At 45.5% G+C, this 21,048-nt stretch overlaps 1 protein-coding gene across 4 annotated transcripts in view; it reads left to right on the plus strand.

Annotated features, from left to right (window-relative positions):
* The window catches only part of Ube4B (Ubiquitination factor E4B), a 438,127-nt gene that overhangs the window by 279,867 nt on the left and 137,212 nt on the right, over positions 1 to 21,048 (plus strand). For all 4 annotated transcript variants that reach the window (XM_055072695.2, XM_055072686.2, XM_055072679.2 and 1 more), the window contains one exon: positions 9,952 to 10,306. In XM_055072695.2, coding sequence (XP_054928670.2) covers positions 9,952 to 10,306 — 355 coding nt within the window. The remainder of the gene's footprint in view (positions 1 to 9,951; positions 10,307 to 21,048) is intronic.

Consider the following 21,048-nt stretch of genomic DNA (forward strand, 5'->3'; position numbering starts at 1 on the left):
AAAAGAGCAGATTGGGTGAGGGAACATACGCGCGTTAATGACATCTTAGTTGAAATCAAGAAAAAGAAATGGGGATGGGCAGGACATGTAATGAGGAGGGAAGATAACCGATGGTCATTAAGGGTTACGGACTGGATTCCGAGGGAAGGGAAGCGTAGCAGGGGGCGACAGAAAGTTAGGTGGGCAGATGAGATTAGGAAGTTTGGAGGGTCAACATGGCCACAATTAGTACATGACCGGGGCAGTTGGAGAAGTATGGGAGAGGCCTTTGCCCTGCAGTGGGCGTAGCCAGGCTGATGATGATGATATATATATATATATATATATATATATATATATATATATATATATATATATATATACCGTATTAACTCGCGTAATCCCCGCACTTTTTTTCCCTGAAAATCAACGCGAAGTTTGGGGGTGCGATAATTATGCGGGGAAAATTTTCAAGCAAATGTTTCGGAGTGTTAAATGCAAAGATGAATGGGTACAAGATCAGGATTGTCAGGTCCGCAATTGTAAATATAACGAAAACATTACTTTCAAGCGTAACTTACCTTCGTTATGAAAGTACAAGGTGAACGTAAGCTCAAGCTGCTAAAGCACTTTATTTGCCGCACGCAACCTCCCCGTGACTACTCGCGTTGCGTACGTCCTGCAGGCAATTGTACTCTTCATCAGAGTCCGTGTCGACACTGGAATCGATGGTTTCTTCATCTTCCGATGGTTTCTGCGTCTTACCAGTCGTCTTGAGTTCGTCGTGCTGCCGTCTCCAATACCGGACGCAAAACTCGTTGACGCCGAAGTGTCTGCTGGCGGCGCGGTTGCCATGTTCCAACGCATACTCAATAGCTGTTAGCTTAAAAGCAGCTGTGTAGCTTGCGTAGCGTCCCATGGCGAAGTGGCACAAAGAGCACGGTGCAACACGCGAACAAGGCAAACGAGGCCTACGAGACACTGGAGAGCTGGAGACACCTTCACAAAATGGCGTAGCGCTGGTGAGTGGATGATCGGTAGCGGCAGTGGCAGCGGATGATAGCACAGTACCGCCGCCTAGTAGCACGCGCGCCCAACCATGGCGATCGCTACGACGAGCAGACGGCTCGCGGCAGTAATTTTGGGGGTGCGATGATTATGCGGGGAAAAAAATTTTCCAATTTTTGATAGCCAATGTGGGGGGTGCGAGCATTACGCGAGTGCGAGCAATATGCGAGTAAATACGGTATATATTTTCCCACATGAATGCATGAAATGTAATACCTCGAAATTAACCTTTTCAAGGTTGCTTTTTTTCGCCATGTGCGACTGCCCAGGGTCGATTCTTTTTATTGCAGATTCCAATTTTACTGAGGGACTTTCTTTGAAAACATTTACCGTAATTTTTCTAGGGTGACCTTAAAGTGAGAAAAAAACGTTTTGCATTGGTGTATGTGTATTGCTTATTCATGAATAACAACTATAAAAAGAAAGGAAATAAACTTATAAGAATTAAAAATTTGATACATTGTTATACACATAAGGCTTAGAAAATGTGCACATGAAAATATATCACAAGTGTCAAATGTTCCTGCTTTACACAAATGTTTACGTGCATAGCTTAATTGAACTGTGTAGGTGAGAGCACTCAAGAAAACTGTGTGCTTGTATGCCCATCAAAAAAAAGCAAAACATGCGACAAACTTCCGCTAATCTTCATCTTAATGCCAACCAGAGGCAATTAGTTTTCACAAGTCTCCAAAAAAAAAAGAAAAGGAAACGCAAACATGCATGGCGGGATCCTTCCTATGCGCACCCCCGTGAGTACTAAGCGAGCGAAAAACAGACATTCGCTCTTTAAAGCAATTAGTAACGAGATAGCCATCAGTTTTGTGAGTGCAATAAGGCGAAACCGCCCGTGGAACAAAACCCAAACCGCCACCCACCCGCCTGCGCGTTAATGCGCGAGCGGTAGTATGTAGATACACTGGAGCAAACTAGCTCGTAAAACAAACCATACAACCAAAACCGAGAGAGGGAGGCACGAGAAAAAAATTCCCTGTATTCCCAAATAGTGGCAGCACATGCCAGAAAAGAAATAGTTAGGAAATTGGCGCCCGTTTTAAACCTACAGAGGGTGCCGTAACTATACCATCGACCATTTTGGACTTGTTTGCAGCACCGTATATTTACGTCATTCACCCTGAAAGGGTTAACATCATGAAATACATTGCACACAACACTGTTTATATAATGTAAAGATGCGAACTTAAATAGGTTTGCCTCATAGTCAGATCGTGGTTTTGGCACGCTAAACCCCATTATATAATTTTTTTTGTTCGAACTTATATAGGACATGCGTATTAAAAAGACAATATTACGAACAAATTCACGCTATATGGACACTGAATGTAAAAGAAAGACAATGTGAGCACCCATGTATCCGCCTCTGCTAACAAGGATGTGTGGTTCACTCGCTCTGAGCTGGGGTCAAGAGTAATGTTCCTTGACGGTCGTTGACTTGGCACTGTAGGTATGGCAGGTTTATGCTGTGGGAATGTTCAGAGATCCCCCCTTTTGAAGGATGCTATGTAACCTTAGTGTCATGTATGGCATGTTTATACTGTGGGAATGTTCAAAGAGACATTTTTTTGGCATAAAGAGCCGAATTCATATGACAGTAGTTGACTTGAAGGTGCACATACTGCACATTTGTGCTGCAGGAAATCTCCCTTTTGAGGATGCTATTTGCCCAACTGTTATGTAGGAGAAGAAATTTTTGGCATGAGAACCTTATTCGTATAGGAAGGTTAAACCTCTGTTGAGCACAGGAAAGAGGAACTTGTATACAAGCTCCTTAAATGCTGAATACAGCAAAGTATAGTAACATGCTAATTATAGCAACCTGAACGATCTCACTGGTAATGCATGAACTAAAAAAAAAAGACTGTTCAATAGAAAAGTGTGAAACAAATGTTTCCAAGCAAATCGAAACATACTCTCTTAAAGGGCCCCTCACCAGTCTGGCCATTTTGAGCTGACAAGCACAGTGCATACAATGCGAGCTAACAATTGCATCTACTAAGTGTTATATCCATACACACTGCGGAAAAAGCCTAAATTTCAAAGCAAATGCCGTTTTCTCTTTTCGTCACGGGCCCCTGCTCCCAGCCTGAGAGTCTATGCATATCGCGCAAGTGCGCCTATGTACAGTGCTCACGGAATGAAACGCGTCAATTTAGGGCTACGTAATGCGCATACTTTCGCTTCAACCGGCTGCAGTTCGTGTCACATCGACTTAATTCTGGCGCGTACACTTACATCGGAGCCCTCGTCACCTTTGGTGACCAAATTCCTAGCGACATGACATTGTGCTCTCGCGTACTTTGCACATATGTAGGGTTGTACTAAATGCTCCGTGTCCTATTTCAATCCGTGAGCACTGTATATGGCAGTGCTGTGACATCGTTCATCCTGACACGTGACTACGAAAAGTTTTTAAGGCAACATCAGTTATTTAATCAGTTGCTTCAATAGACGAATTAAAGTTTAGAGAAATAATAAAACCTACAAGCTCAACGTCTGTGCTCTTTTGTTTCACTGTGTACCACACTAACTAACATGTACTTCCGTTTCGTCTGCTTGTTCACATGTCGGGCAGTCGTGCGTGCAAAGAATGGAACCATGTTATTTTTTACGGTGTTCCAGCGCGCGATCATGCTCTGTGATCTGCTTGCGTCTGCCTCGTTCGTGTAGCACTGACTTATACCGCTAGTCAGGTGTTCTCGTGCACAGGACACAAAATCGTATGCTGCGTGAAACGACAAAAGCAACAGCTTGCACGTGCAGCCATCACTGGAAGTGCACCATAAAGCAAGGAAAACTAGAGAAGAAAAAAAAAGGAGGGAGGGGCTCGTGATGTTTGCGTCACGCGGGGTGAGGAATCTGAAGAACGCAGGGAAGGAATTTGGTTACTGAGGTTAGAAGTGGAGAGAGTGTCTTAGCAGTGGCACTCACCTCCTTAAATCATTGGTTCTCAGCACTTCAATATTTCTATCTAGGCTAATAACGACCTAATTTGGAAAATTCTTGCGGTAGAACATTCCTCATATAGCACGTAACAATTTCCAGTGTATAACCAAAATCTGCTATATGGCCTGGTGAGGGGCCTTCTAAAGCTGAAGAGACCGTCATAAGTAATGATAGCGGTAAGCTTTCGGCTTTTTTTGGCTAGCAGTACCTGATAATAGGCAGATTGTAAATCTAACTTTGTGAGAACAGTTGCATCAGCATGCAGATGCACAAGCTCATCAGTTCTTGATAGCAGAAAGGCGCTGACCACGATGGCCTTGTGGTGTTCTCGGTAATCGACGCAAAATCGAATTGAATTGTCCTTTTCCGAAACTTCAACGAGTGGAGAAATCCGCTCAGACGATGAGACGTGTTCAATGAGATCTGCTGTTTCCACTCAGTGTAATTAAGCTGAACTTGTTCACGAAGCACCAGGGGTAGAGGTCGTAGTCTTGCTGCTCCAGGTTGCACTGAAGGTCACTGATGAATGTCATGAATGAAGCTGTTTACTAGGCCCAGCTGTCCTGAGAGTAGACGCGAAAATTCCTCTGGAGCGTTTTGCGGCAGAGACGATAATTTGACGTTTGGATCAGCTGGAGTTTCTGACTGTTGGTGGCATGTGAGCAAAGATCCCTGTGTGTTGATTGCCACGGCTTGGATGGCATCTAGGCCCTGCAGAGAAGCGCCTTGATCCGTGACATGGAAAATGATCCTTGCGGCTGTACTGTGGTGCTTGACCACCGCAGAGAAATGTCCGGCTTATAATATTTCTTGCTGCGAATAGTTTTTGATTTGGCGGCTCGGAGTCGACAAAGGAAAAGCTTGAAAATACTCCTGGTACAAGCCGATGTTCATCAGGGAAACTGTAGCTCCAGTTTCGATGAGCACCTTGAGTGGAGTGTTGGTAACAAACACTTCAGTGCGAATAATTGCTATATGGGGACTGGGTACCTCTATAGACAGCACAATACGGACTGCTGACTCTGCTTCCGCAGACGCAGAAATGAGCTGAGCTTTTGCAGGAAACGCTTGATGTGCTCAGATACATGACTCGCAAACTGATGCACAATACCCTAATTTCTTGCAAGCGTGGCATGAGACATTCCTGACTGGACAGCCTAGATGAGATGCTATCTGGCGAATTGACCCACATCTGTAACAATGGACCGTGACGTGTTGGCTGTCCTTGCCGAGCAGCATGTTGGCCGGCTTCCCCAGTTAGTGACTTTCCACCATGTTGTCAGATGCCATCTAGAACCCATCTGGTCGTAGAAGGAGCTTGGCGAGGACTGCCGTCTTAAACTCCCGGGGAGGGGACAGGATGGTTAACGACGTCGTATTGCCGGTGAGAAGAAACGCACTGTACTGAAGACCCATCAAATACTTGAAGTTCTTTGGAAACTTGCTTGATACTTCGCCCAATTTCTTTGGCTTTTTCGAGCATCAACGATGGTCCCTCATATAGAAGCCTCTCGCGTCTTTTCATAGACGCAAATCCTTGCAAAATCTCGTTGTGGAGCCACTTGTCTTGCCAAGTGCCGAATGTACAGGCTGGAGCCAAAGGGGGTAGCGAGTCACGAGGTTCTGGAAGGTTGCTGCTGTCAGTCTCTTAAGATAATTAGATGGATGAGGCTGTTGGTGCCGTCTTTGTAATGCTAGTCCGGCATGTGGATACTGCCCTGGAACTGTATTGTGGCGGGGTCTGCTTTTGACGTTAAGTGGTAAAAAAGACATTGACCCTCAAGGCACAAGTTCGACAGTAAGACAACCTTCTTAATAAGTAAGGCATCCTTAAGGCCAATTCTTATAGCTTTAATTGACTTCTATGAGGGACAACAGCTCTTACAGTCTACAGAGAAAAAGACCGATCTCAATTGAGACATGCACACAAACAGCCATCGAGTAAGCATCTCTCGTCTTAGGCAGCCTATGAATTCGCAGTCTCAATTTAGACAAAGCAATTTATTATTTGACCCATCTCAACACCTTTAAAACGATGGATGGTACCTTCAGCTCTTTCAACGAGCACTGCACACTATGGATTGCATCTGGGAGTGTTCTTCCTCTTTTCCCTTACTTCTATTGTAATGTAAACATGCCTTTTGTTGCTGAAGAGTTCCCACAAACCTTTTCATTCAACTTTCTTTTTTTTAGTAACTGTCGGTATTCAATATTAAATGTGATATTCCATGGTGACTTCTCTTGACTATCCTTGAGTGTCCAAATAAATTTCTACTGTTGTCATAGGCCAGGAGGGCCATCTCTTCCAGCTCCTGACAAAATCTGTGCACCATGCGGACAAAGCAGTAGCACTCTGTAGTTTGTCTCCATCATAGGACAAGGTAAAGTTTGCCGTGCAGAACTGGCTCGGGAACCGTTTTAAAATTTTATTTCTCCAAACCGGATATGAAGCAGAACAAAAGCGGAGCGAATTGAGACTGCACCAAACTATTATTTTTCTGGTTCAACACTCTGCTTGTAATCAAATAAACATGGTGATATCTGTCTCGTACATTGCAAGGTCTTTGGCATCTGTTCCTTTTATGAGTTTTTTGCAAGAAGAGTGTACCATGTTGCATAATTGTTTGTCATTCTCATGTGCCCCTGTGTTCAAAAACACAAACAACACAACCTTATGTAATTTTCTGCTTTTGCATAGAAAAAAGGAAGCTGGTTACTAGGAAATTACAAGAGGGGGTACAGTCGTGGTTTTGTTTCCTTCTCTAGAAGCTACCTAATTATGTGCACTGTTTTTGCCATATAGGTAGTTGTGACCTTCTTTATTTCTACTGTTAGTGAAAAAAACATGTCCACAGCTTTTTATGTTTTTACTTTAACCGATGCTATCATCATTTGTAATAGGCCCGTGTCTTAAATCCTGTCAATCTTTCATGAGACATTAACTTGCTGATAACAAAATACTGAGGAGGTATCTTTACTCACTGAAGATGCTGAAATGACTAGCCTACTTCTACACACACCAGGGCTTTTCACTGCATTCTAAAGGAAACAATTTGTTCTAAAAAGAGCAAATCACATGTTTGTGATTCTGAGTTCCCAATTCCGCATATCCAGTTCCGCTTTCCCACTGACCTATGTCCGCGTTAAAGCATGGCACATGGCTACACATGCCACATACTCACTGACCCAAGTTGGTCCAATAGTTGGTTTTCAAGATGAAACTTGCCAAGGTTGACGACTGGGCGTGTTGGTATAGCATATTAGAGGTTGGATTGCGCAACATTTTGACGAGACACACAGAAGAGACACACATCACAGAGCGCTACTTGCAACTATTGTTTTATTCCCTTGTCAGTGGAATAAATACAGGAAGATACTCAGGGGGGAGGGCGGTAGCGACAAAAAAAAAAAATAGTTTTGACAAACATTGCCATCTACCAATGCTAAGCCGGCTTTGTCATGTGATCATTTTTGCTGCACTCGACATCACAAAAAAAGACCAGGATACGAAATTTCAGATTAGCGCGTGAGGAAATCTATTTCCTTTGCACTAAGGGATACTGAGGGCGTGCTCACGCACATACTTCCCAAACGCGCAATCTCAGCGGCTTCAATTATCTCCCGCGTTATGTGGCTGCCATCTTTGCTCACAATCTTACAATTCTTGAATAATGGCCAACATCCGCAATCTCTACAATGTATCCCAAGGTGTCCGCCGACTGTTCTTGAAATGTTATAATCATGTTCCTTTAATCTTTCGTTTAAACATCGTCCAGTCTGTCCGATGTACTTTCTGTCGCACTGAAGTGATTGAATGGAATATACCACTCCCTCAGTGCAGTCGACGAACTTCTTTCTGTGTTGTTTCACAGCCTCGTTTCTGTGTGGCACCTGGGTTAACCTTTGCGCACATGCTCAGCAATTTCTCCGGTGCGGAAAACACCACTTTTACCTCGCATCCTTTACCAATTTTCTTTACTCGGTGTGCGATCAAATGAATGTACGGCATCACCACTATTTTTTCTCGTGTGCTTGGACCGCAAGGCTCCTTCCCAGATAACGGTGCCCTGGTTCCGATTTCCTTGAGCAAAAACTGTGCCACAGATACTAATAGAAGGAAAGGTCTTTGAGCCTGCGCGTTTGCTCCCGAAAGCTGTCAGCAATGCTTTGATGGCACGATTTTTGCAACGCGTTTCTGTAACATGACTTAACTATGCCTCCTTTTACGATTTTCGAATGCGCAGATTGGAAGGGCAAAAGAGGCTTGTTTGCACGCGGTTCGTATTGCCAACAACAATGACTGGAGCCCAGACTTAGTTTTAAGTCAAGAAACCTAATTGCTCCACCGTCTGGCTCTTCACTTGTGATCACCAATGGCTCTAGCCCCTCTCTGCAAATTCTTTCAAGGTGTGTCAACAGCGACTGATTCTTGTTATCAACGTTGTGCACTAAAACTAAATAATCAACAAACCTGAACACACGAGCAACCCGTGAATTCATGAGGCGTGCGGCTAGGGTTCTGTCAATGTTGGCTAGGAACAGGTCACTCAGAATCGGTGCGATAGACGAACCTATACATATTCCTTGTTATTAAAGGAAAATGTCTCCATTCCAAGACACGTAGGTGGATTTTAAATACATGGACAACAACTCTAAAAAGGCTTCAACATGCATCTGTGAATCATATTGAAAGGCAACGTTTCCGTATTCAGCCTCTTTTGCCCTTCCAACCTGCGCATTCGAAAATCATAAAACGAGGCATAGTTAAGTCATGTTACAGAAACGCGTTGCAAAAATCGTGCCATCATAGCATTGCTGACAGCTTTCGGGAGCAAACTCGCAGGCTCACGGAGGCAGGTTATCCTTTCCATCTATTAGTATCTGTGGCACGATGTTTGCTCAAGGAAATCGAAACCAGGGCACTGTTATCTGGGAAGGAGCCTTGCGGTCCAAGCACACGAGAAAAAATAGTGGTGATGCCGTACATTCATTCGATTGCGCACCGAGTAAAGAAAATTGGTAAAAGATGCGAGGTAAAAGTGGTGTTTCTTGCACCGGAGAAATTGCTGAGCATGTGTGCAAAGGTAAACCCAGGTGCCACACAGAAACGAGGTTGTGAAACACAACACAGAAAGAAGTTCATCGACTGCACTGAGGGAGTGGTATATTCCATTCGACTTCAGTGCGGCAGAAAGTACATCGGACAGACTGGACGATGTTTAAACGAAAGATTAAAGGAACATGATTATAATATTTCAAGAACAGTCGGCGGACACCTTGGGATACATTGTAGAGATAGCGGATGTCGGCCATTATTCAAGAATTGTAAGATTGTGAGCAAAGATGGCAGCCAAATAACGCGGGAGATAATCGAAGCCGCTGAGATTGCACGTTTGGGAAGTATGTGCGTGAGCACGCCCTCAGTATACCTTAGTGCAAAGGAATTAGATTTCCTCACGCGCTAATCTGAAATTTCGTATCCTGGTCTTTTTTGTCATGTAGAGTGCAGCAAAAACGATCACATGACAAAGCCGGCTTGGCATTGGTAGATGGCAATGTTTGTCAAAACTTTTTTTTTTTTTTTGTCGCTACCGCCTTCCCCCCTGAGTATCTTCCTGTATTTATTCCACTGACAAGGGAATAAAACGATAGTTGCAAGTACCGCTCTGTGGTGTGTGTCTCTTCTGTGTGTCTCGTCAAAATGTTGCGCAATCCAACCTCTAATATGGTTTTTAAGCCTGTTCCCTCAGCATGGCAGCCCAATGCTTTAAAGATTCGACCATAGACTGCCCAGTGACCTGCGTCCAGATATAGAGACACCCTCTAAAGTGCATCAAGTACCCAAAGAATAATTGCATTAAACATAATGTAGCCAAATCAAAGGGTATGCCTGGCAAGGAAACATGATTGGTTGCTCAGAAGTGTGGGTCGTTCTTGCAGGGTTTCGTCAACCCAAGAGAGAGGCGGCCAACTTTTCGACGGAGTGCCTGTTCCTGGCCTTACAAGCGGCCCACCTGGGCGTGGTGCCAACGATGGCCCGCTATGGCCGCCGGCTGCGGGTCCTGCGGGAGCTGCAGCGGCTCGCCCAAGAGATGGCCGCTGCCCAGCCCCTATGGGAGGCAAGCCCTGCCGCTGGGCGCAACCGCCGCCTGCTGGCCAAGTGGCGTGCCCAGGCCCGGCGGGTGGCCCAGAGCAAGCTGTGTGCCGATGCAGGGCTACTGGATCCCCTGCTGCTCAGCCGCTGCCTCGGCCTGTACAACCTGGCAGCTGCCGTCTTCCTGGCCGTGCTCCAATTGTAAGTGGTCGTGATATGCTCCATCATGCACTGATGTGGTCTGTAAAACGGCACAACTAGTGTCTCCTGCTACAGTCACCAACCAATTTTTCTAACATTCCTGGGGCACAGTGATCTTGTCCAAAGAATCAATGTATAACAGAAACAGAAATTACTAGGTGCCATACAGTCTCTCGGGTGCAGTGTCTCGGGCAGGTGCAGTGGTGGCGTAGAGGTGGAGTATACGCCTCGAATACAAGAGGACCATGGTTCGAATCCTGGTGCCGCGCAATTTTCCACCGGATTTCTTTTAAAAATCCGCGTGTTGATAAAATTGCATAAACAGGCCTGGAGTGCGGCCTGATCCCGGTGACCAGAACCGGTAACGCACTCCCTCACCAGAGCAGGATTGGCCACCCTGGTGCAGTACTTAGCCACAACCTCCTATATGAATACAACAATCACACAAATAACGCCAGAAGAAGTAAAGAAAGCATTGGGAGCTATGCAAAGGGAGAAGGCAGCTGGGGAGGATCAGGTAACTGCAGATTTGTTGAAGGATGGTGGGCAGATTGTTCTAGAAAAACTGGCCACCTTGTATACACAATGCCTCAAGACCTCGAGCGTACCGGAATGTTGGAAGAACGCTACCATAATCCTAATCCATAAGAAAGGGGACGCCAAAGACTTGAAAAATTATAGACCGATCAGCTTACTGTCCCTTGCGTACAAAGTATTTACTAAGGTAATCGCAAATAGAATCGGGAACACCTTAGACTTCTGTCAGCCAAAGGACTAGGCAGGATTCCGTAAAGGCTACTCAACAATAGACCATATTTACACTATCGGTCAGGTGATAGAGAAATGTGCGGAATATAACCAACCCTTATGTATAGCTTTCATTGATTACGAGAAAGCGTTTGATTCAGTCAAAGCAGTCATGGAGGCATTACAGATTCAGGGTGTAGATGAGCCGTATGTAAAAATACTGGAAGATATCTATAGCAGCTCCACAGCCACCATAGTCCTCCATAAAGAGAGCAACAAAATTCCAATAAAGAAAGGCGCCAGGCAGGGAGATACAATCTCTCCAATGCTATTCACAGCGTGTTTACAAAAGGTATTCAGAGACCTGGATTGGGAAGAATTGGGGATAACAATTAATGGAGGATACCTTAGTAACTTGCAATTCGCTAATATTGCCTTGCTTAGTAACTCAGGGGACCAATTGCAATGCATGCTCACTAACCTGGAGAGGCAAAGCAGAAGGGTGGGTCTAAAAATTAATCTGCAGAAAACTAAAGTAATGTTTAACAGTTTCGGAAGAGAACAGCAGTTTACGATAGGAGCGAGGCACTAAAAGTGGTAAGGGTATGCATCTACTTAGGGCAGGTAGTGACCGCAGATCCGGATCATGAGACTGAAATGATCAGAAGAATAACAATGGGCTGGGGTGTGTTTGGCAGGCATTCTCAGATCATGAACAGCAGGTTGCCATTATCCCTCAAGAGAAAAGTATATAACAGCTGTGTCTTACCAGTACTCACATATGGGGCACCAACCTGGAGGCTTACGAAAAGGGTTCTACTTAAATTGAGGACGAAGCAACGAGCTATGGAAAGAAGAATGATGGGTGTAACATTAAGGGATAAGAAAAGAGCAGGTTGGGTGAGGGAACAAACGCGAGTTAATGACATCTTAGTTGAAATCAAGAAAAAGAAATGGGCATGGGCAGGACATGTATTGAGGAGGGAAGATAACCGATGGTGATTAAGGGTTACGCACTGGATTCCAAGGGAAGGGAAGCGTAGCAGGGGGCGGCAGAAAGTTAGGTAGACAGATGACATTAAGAAGTTTGCAGGGACAACATGGCTACAATTAGTACATTACTGGGGTAGTTGGATAAGTATGGGAGAGGCCTTTGCCCTGCAGTGGGCATAACCAGACTGCTGCCGCCGCTGCCGCTGCTGCTGCTGCTGATGATGTAGTGCCTCATTCAATACAGTGTCTCACTCAATGTTGTCTGATATCACACAATGTTGGCAGCCTGGGAAAAAGTTGTCATTCAGGTGGCCCCGTTTTGTTTGCTGCACGAATTTTTGGCTCTGAGAGTGCCTAGTGGTAGCTGTGCATCAACACCGCACCAAACCGGAATATTTATTAGCCCAGCAAAATGGTGCCTGATTGGCAGTAGGGCTTGTAATGTACTGTGCAGGAGGTTCATAGAACAGATCATAGTGATAATACAAATAGTGAGAAAGCCCTAAGCGAGATTTTACAGCAAGCTGCTAGGTTAGGGCCTAATTTTATTTCTCTTACATTATCCATGCATTCGAAAATGGTAGTATCAATCATGCAGAATTATTCTGAACCATTTCAAGTCTGTGAGCTAAACTTGTTTGCCATGGGTTCTGTACTGATGCAGCAAACACAGGCTCAATCCTCGAAAAGGTTTTATGTCATCAATAAATCAGTGACTCAAAAACTCTATTGCCATGATAAGATTCACTACTACAAGACTCGGCTACAAACGTCCCTCGAAGCAGTGGCGGTTCGAGTTGTTCTCCTAAACAAACTCATCACTATTTGCTCGCTTTACATACCCCCGCATTACCAATTAAACAAACATGAATTTCAGTCCTTTGTAGATCAATTGCCAGAACCTTATGTTGTTCTTGGCGATTTCAATGCACACAGCAGCTTGTGGGGAGACTCCCGTATCGATGCGCGAGATCGTTTCGTTGAACAGTTCCTTTTTTCGTCCGGTGCATGTCTGCTGAATAAGAAGGAACCCACATATTACTGTCTTGCAAACAGAGCCTTTTCCTCAACTGATCTTAGCCTTGTTTCCCCGTCTATACTGCCCGAACTCGAATGAGAAGTTACCAACAATCCTTACGGAAGCGACCACTTTCCCATACTGCTAAGAACACCTAAAGAAAACGAATATCTACCACAGGCTCCTAAGTGGAAGACAGCCGACTGGGAGAAATTCCAAACTCTCACTAGTATCTCATGCGATGACGTCTTCATTAGTAATTGGTGCTGCTGTTGAGTATTTTACAGCGTTCATGATAGATGCCGCATCTAAATGCATATAGGAAGTAAATGGCTTGACATGCAAACCGCGTGTCCCTTGGTGGAACGAGGAATGTAGAATCGCTCGTAGGAAACAGAACAAAACATGAGAGTTGCTACGCGCTTCCCCCACTGCAGAGAATCTTGTCAACTTTAAGAAAGTAGTCCCAAGGCAGGAGAACCCGCCGACAGGCTAGAAGAGAGAGTTGGCAGAAGTTTTTATCGAGTATCAACTCGTAAACAGATGAGGCCAAAGTCTGGAACAGGGTTAATACAGGGTTTGTGCGGGTCCTTGAAACCCTGGAAAACCCTTGAATTTGAAAAGATCATTTTCATGGCCTTGAAAGTCCTGGAATTTTTGGAGATCCTTGAAAATCCTTAAATTTCCTAGATTATTATTTTTAATAAACTTCCAGTGATTGTATTTGAGAAAATTTCAACCCTCCTGAGTTCCCGCAGCGGTTTTGTTAAAAAAACGGGAATTCTCAGGCATTTTGAATTGTCTGGTAAAACTCAGGGAAAACTCGGGAAATTTGTGCTTCAATCAGGGCAAATTGGCTGTCATTTTATTGAAAGAGAACGAAAGTCGCGACCTACTGCTGGCTTGAATAAGAGAGAGGACTCGTTACGAATTGTCGTTGATGCCGTGTCGTTAGCTGGAGGAGTTGCCTGTGTACAGTCAACAACCGATTTTCCGGACGGCCAATTTTTGTGAAATGCCCGATAGCGCGGACGGCTTTGAGGCTCCACTAAGCGTCCTATAGAGTCGATGTATAAGAACGTCTGTAATTTCAGACGCAAGAACCCTTCGCTCTCCGATTTTCCGGAGTTTTTGCCGTTACCGCAGGTCCCAAATGGCATTAATAAAAGCCATCACCGCCGTTTTGATTATCTCGCCACCTCGAATTAACCAGCGCTGTCGCACACCGATCCGCTGGTAGCTGTAGCTACCACCGTGTCAACACTAGTCTTCGCTGCTTCGACGTTGGCTATTAAGGTTCTTGCTGTTCGGTGCCGTGTTTTTCATTGAAGGAATTCGCTGCTGTCAGTAATCGCACCAACTCCACATCTTTAATCCTCGCGTATGGCTTCGAAGCTTAGAAAACATGGCGCGTTGCATAATGCTGGTTACCGAAAGGTAGCTTCCCCTGAGCACAGTGATTTTACGCGGTGAAGCTTAACAAGCTTGGGAAGGGGCAATTGTCACGGGACACAGTACGTATTCCATATTTATACACGCATGTATAATTATGGCCCTGCGTGTGGTCCTTGAAAATTCACACACAGGACCTTGAAAGTTCTTAAAAACCCTTGAATTTTTGTCATATACACCAGCATGAACCCTGTAATGGGACAAGAGGGCAACAAGCATATTCACTCCCTTTGGTAAACACACAAGGCGATCCGTGTTTCAAAACTGTTAACGACTTGACTTGCGAAACACTTTTTCGTAATAGGCCCTCTATAAGACTTCCTTTGTCACTCCATGCAAGAGAACTTAGCGAAGAAATGGATGTCCCAGTTCTCGAACATCGCCTGATGCCTCCAGCTAAGCCATTACCGCCCTGGGAGTGGCAGGTGATAGACTGTGACGTGTCCTTTGTAGAGGTCACAAAGCACGCACCTGACCTCGAAATCGCTATGCATTTCCGTGAACTTCAATCGAAGTACTCGTACTCAGAATTCTACACAGATGCGCCAAAATCACATTCTGGTGTATCTTGTGCTGCTGTTAGTCCCTCATTTTCTGAATCTGATGTATTGAGTCCCTTAACAAGTATCTTCACTGCAGAAGCCTATGCAGTACTGTCTGCAGTAAAACATATACAGTGGAATCTCGATGATACGAATCTCACGGGGTCACGAAAAATATTCGTATTAGCCCAAATTTGTATCATCGAAACAATTAAAACTAGCTAAATTAAAGAGTCAGAGGTGAACTCACTCAGGCACACCTACGTAAAAAGCATTTATTTCTTGAAGAAAAAGTCTCTAATGTCCTTTTGCTTCTTTTTCTTTGTCAGGTCACTCAGCAGACTTTGTCCAAATCCATAAAAACGCTTGCACATGTCGCCGCTGACTTCATCCGTGGCCATAGCACACCTCAGAACTTCGAGCGCGTGCAGCGTTTCAGCCGCCGGTGGTGGTCCTTTGCTGTCGCCCACGTCTAACACAAAGAACGTGGCCCGAAGCACAGCAGCTACTCCGTCCGCTGGCGCGCGGAAAAGGAGGAAAAGCACAAAAGCAACAAAAGCGCCACACCTTCAAACTCCTCGCGGCCAGTCGCGGCCTCCGCGCTGTCCGGCGCCGTATCCGCGCCTCCGCACCAAAAGAGAAAGGGAGAAATCACATGACTGCGTGCTGTTCTCTTTCGCGGCCGTCGGTGGGGCGCCGTTTATTAAGGCGAAAGCCTTTCTGCTCGCGGTCGCGTTCGTCCGTGCACTGGAATCGTGCCAACTGTGGCCTCTCCTCTGCGCAGCGGCAAAACCTCCTCCCCGCCTTAGCAACCGGCGCGCCAGTGGGGGGCCCAGCTGCGCATAGCAACTGTGATGTCACACATTAGCGGTAGAACACTCCATGCGGTAGAACAAGCGCGCGCGCGTCGGTGGTGACTACTGCCTCGCCGCTGCCGCTGCTCTTTCGCCAGACGTCTCGTTGCAGTCGAGTGAGTGAGACGCATGGCTCTGAAGCGGCCCAATTATTCCGTGCCAAGCCGTTTGGGGAAGCGGCAGCAGACGCTGGATTCTCCCAACACCAAACGCCAGAAGAACATGGAGCGAATGCGCATGCGACGACTCAACATGTCACCAGATGCGAAAGCAAGGGAGGCAGAACGTAAACGTCAACAGCGACTGATTAGATCGCCGGGTACCAAAGGCAGGGAAGCAGAACGAAAGCGGCAGCAGTGACAGGCGATATCGCCGAACACCAAAACAAACACCAAATTAGAGCGCAGACGGCAGCAGCGACTGGCTATTTCACCCAACAGCAAAGCCAGGGAAGCGGAGCGCAGACAGCAGCAGCGTCTGGCTTTCGCCAAGCACACTTTAGAATTTCCAGTCTTCGGTAATTTTCGTATCAACCAACGCGGCTCGAAAATTGATTAGTAACAACTGTTCGCTAGCACGTTGCAAAGTAATGGGGCTCGGCCGGGACCACAGAAAAATCCATATCATCCGGAAATTCATATTAGCCGTGATCGTATCATCGAGATTCCACTGTAAATAAATTAAAACTCGACAGAGCAATAGTATTTACAGACTCGTTAAGTCTTGTAAAAGCATTAATTTCTTTACAAAAGCATACAAATCCTGTCTTCAATGAACTCTACTCTCACTTATGCAATATTTATCTATCACATAAACATGTAGTAATATGCTGGGTGCTTGGCCATAGAGGCATCGAGGGTAATGTACTAGCTGATAAAATGGCCACATCACTCACATCACTAACCACTTTTCCCACGGCTGCTGTGCCTGTCACAGATCTTAAGTCTTTCTTACGAAAGAAACTGCGACAACCCTGGCAACGCATGTGGAATGCAGAAATAAATAATAAACTGCACGTTATAAAGCCACAGTTAGGTTTTTCGCCCTCCCCAACAAAATCACGGCAAACAGATGTCCTATTCTGTCGCCTCAGAATAGGGCACACATTTGGTACCCACAATTTTCTGTTTACTGGAAATGAACCACCAACCTGTGGCCGATGTGGTGAGAGGCTGACCGACCCTCCTCCACGTCCTCTTGGAGTGTCGCAAAGTCGAATCTGAAAGAAAGAAACATTTTCCTCTTGCATATCGTTATTGCGTACCTCTTCACCCAGCTAGGTTCCTTGGTAAGGAACCATTTTTCAACACCAAAGTAGTCCTCAATATTTAAATGAGGTTGTCCTACATGTTATGAGCCCAATAAATTCGTAGCACATCCTCTTTCCAGAGGATGCCGCTGTGATAGTTGTTTTATATAGCACATGCCTCCAGGCCCTTGTGTCTCAAGGGCTCTAACGAGGCCATGGTGCTCTAGTGAATTTTAGAAACTTATGCATTTTTTTTATATCGTATCATTATTTTGAAATGCACCTTAATGCTCATAGTAAACGTCATTTGTCATTGCCATAATTTTATTACACATACATTTTACGCATTCTACAGCGACTATTTTTAGACCCCTTTACAGCCACGTCACATCCACTTCATAGAACCCATCTCTCCACCGCGAAATCACTAACACTAGCGTGGCGCTCTTTGGCCATACCTGGCCCTTGCGCCAATAAAATCCACACATTCATACTACAAGACTATTCATACCGATAGCCTAGAGGCAAGCATCTGTCCACAACAGTGCTTCTCAAGCATGTTGGTCTCAGCCTGGGACCCCTAGGGAACCCTGCAAACCTCCATGAAGTCCCAAGAACCCCCCCCCTTCCACCCTTCCCTCCCACCACCCAGCCCCTGCCTTCATGTGCGCATTTTCCATTTGGTTCATGTTACATTTACGTGCAGTAACAGGGCGTCTCAGGGATTTTGAGTAGTCTGGAAGTGCTGAGAGAAAACTCAGGGAATTTGTGCCTCTATCCAGGAAAATTAGCTGTAATTTTATTGAAAGTGTCGAAAGTCGCAGTAGTGCTGGCTCGAGTAACAGAGGAATCTTAACGAATGGTCTTTGACGCCGCATCGTCGGCTGGAGGAGTTGCCAGAGCACAGTCAACGAGCGACTTTCCGGATTCCAGATAATTTGGACGGCTTCGCGGCACCACCACGTACCCCATAGAGTCAATGTATTAGAACGTCTGAAATTTCGGACACAAGAACTCTTCGCCGTCCGATTTTGCAGACGTTTTGCCATAACCGCAGATCTGAAACGGCAATAATCAAAGCCAGCACTGCTGCCATTTGATTACCTCGCCACCTCGAACCGGCACTCTCGCACACAGATCCGCTGGCAGCCATAGCCATTACTGCGGCAACGTTAGGCCTATCTGCTTCGATGTTCGCTATGAAGCTTCTTGCCATTAGGTGCCGTGCTATTTTTTTGAAAGAACTCGCTGCTGTCAGCAATGGCACGGACTTTTTGTGGTCCTCGTGATTGGCTTAGAAGCTTGTAAAGCACGGTGCGTTGCATAATGCTGGGTCCCGAAAGTCAGCTTTGCCTCGATACAGAACTGTTACTTAGTGAAGCATGCGCAAAAGTATTGCAGTGAAGCATAGCAAGCGTGGGAAGGGCCTATTGCCACGGGACACAGTATGTATTCCTTAATTATACACGGGTGCACCCGGTATTTCCTGTCACCGTACGAGCACTGATATGCCTAATACACCACTCTGATTATCTTCACAGCGTTTTCGCATGTGCCTGTGGTGGTTTGAGCCCCTCAGGACAGTAAACGACATCCATTTATTTTTTCCCACTCGCCGATTTTTCGGACGTTTTCGTGACTCCTAGGGAGTTTGAAAAATCGGACGTGGACTGTGCAACTGACCAAGAAGATGCTTTAAATTGTCCGTGGGGTGAACAAGTGGCGGAAGGAGGGCAAGAACAGAGAGGACCTACGGATTGAGGAATGAACAGGAAAGGAAGCGTGCTGCCACCGTTTTCAAGGAGCTTGAGCTCAAAAAACAAAGTGTTGGCTGATGCCGAGATGCAGGTGTCCCTCATCCAAACCAATATAAACTCTTTAAAGCAGTGAAACACAGCACTAAGGCGTCGTGCCCGGGCTGCGAGTATGTCAGGACAGTTGAGGTTGACTTACGAGCTGTTGAGAAAGATTCTCACTTGCAACAAAGTTCGGGCTTCATACCACTGAGCTTGCTATCAATTGATAGAAATAGTACATATTCGAAAATATTTGCTTCTGTATGCATCTCCTTTTATTCGTATTTAGAATGTCCGACTTCCTTTGCAATTTTTTTCGAAGACATTTTATCTGCTGTGCATTTTTAACCCCTTCCTTCTATTCTCTTTTTGAATAAGAAGCACTACTCCTTAATATTCAAATTGGATTAAATCGTCTTTTCTAAAGTTTTTTTTATATGCTTATTAGAGAGTGACACCATCGGGCGATATGGTTTCAGGCCGTCTTGACATAACACATAGTTCTGCATCACTCAGGGAATTGTGCAAAGGCACCCAGGGAAAACCTGGAAAACTCGGGGAATTTGGAAATGTCAACTTGGTAAACACCCTGTTTGGGAATATTGTTCAAAAGTTCAGCCTCTAAATTGAAATTCTGCTTCCTAGACTCACTAAAATTTAACTTTTGTCTCTCAAATGCAACAATATTAATTCAAATTGCTGCAGTGCTTCCCTCATAAATGCATTTCGGCATTTTACATGTATTTGAATTTCAGAATCATAGTTGGCCCTGAGCTTCCCTTGAAGTGGCTGTGAAACACTTGTTCAGCATAGCGTAACGAAGTGAAGTTCAGATGCATCTGCTGAGACGACAGTGAAGGGGGACGTGCTCTCCCGGCAGAGGTAAGGGCAGATCAGCAAGTACGACGAGAGGTACCATTTGAAAAACTAGGTTTATTAACTTGGCGGAACCTTAAATTTACATTGCACATGTTACATACAAAACGGGGTCATACCAGTCGATGGCCTGCCTGACCAGCCTGGTCTCGCATGGTGAAGTGGCGCCGTGGGCTGTTGTGTCCCAGCTTTTCCAAAACGACTCAGACCCCTTCCTTAAATTGGTTTCCACAGCATCCAAGGGACCTGGGCCGGTATTTTGTAGCGATGCCTTTTCCGATTCTATGCTTTTTCAGCCTTTTCGCGCTTGGCCAGTGGTCAGCGCGACGGTCTGCCCACATTATCAACGGGATCAGGCGGCCGTGTGTAGTGGATGATAAGAATAGCATAGAATAAGGCATAAGGCATCGCTACAAAATAGCGGCCCTGAGGACCGTCGGCAGACACGGGCTTCTCCGCCAATTGCCTACTCAGACCAATCAGGCAAGCCGACATGATCCAATAGGGGCCAGAGTTTAAGCAACTAGACGTGGTCGCGAAAACACCACGCACACCGCAAAATTATCCATGACTATTGAGTTACTACCCCCGATGGACAGTACAGACAAGCGGGAAACGGCCACGTGACATGTACACAAAGGTATGTCTGCGTCGACCGGGTGAGACCACATGCCCCAAGTGTCGTCACAGTGATCGCTGTGCGAAGGCTCCATTCATCCACGCTGCTCATTTCGTGTTTCCGCATCATGGACACCGCTATCTGCATGGAAAGAAAAAAAGAATAAAGGGCCCGTGGCATACTTCGGGACCATAGCAAAAAAATTTGCTCATCTGTCATAGAGGCAGCTGTGAACATGTGAGCCAAATACTGCACTGCGTGCAGCAGGGAATTCACAATGTCATGTCAGAAATGGCGAAAAATCACTTGTCGCTTTCACAATGCCGTCTGGTAGAATCATTGAAAGCAGCTGGTCCCACCGACACTATTGGCTGATTTCGTGATTCCAAGAGCATTTTTAGTAATACACAGTTACTAATTTTAAGTTAAATCAAGGAAAAGTATTTATGTTGGCAGTCTCTAAAAGACAAAAAAAAATCATTTCATCTTTGCACTGCAGGCAGCTGTGTACCATAGTCTACAGTGGCCACTACCGGGTGCTATGACAGTCAACTTCTGCTTCTTTTTGTGTTTCTTTTTCCTATTTTCTTTTTCTT

This window comes from Dermacentor andersoni, chromosome 3, assembly GCF_023375885.2.
Source record: "Dermacentor andersoni chromosome 3, qqDerAnde1_hic_scaffold, whole genome shotgun sequence".
Taxonomy (NCBI): domain Eukaryota; kingdom Metazoa; phylum Arthropoda; class Arachnida; order Ixodida; family Ixodidae; genus Dermacentor; species Dermacentor andersoni.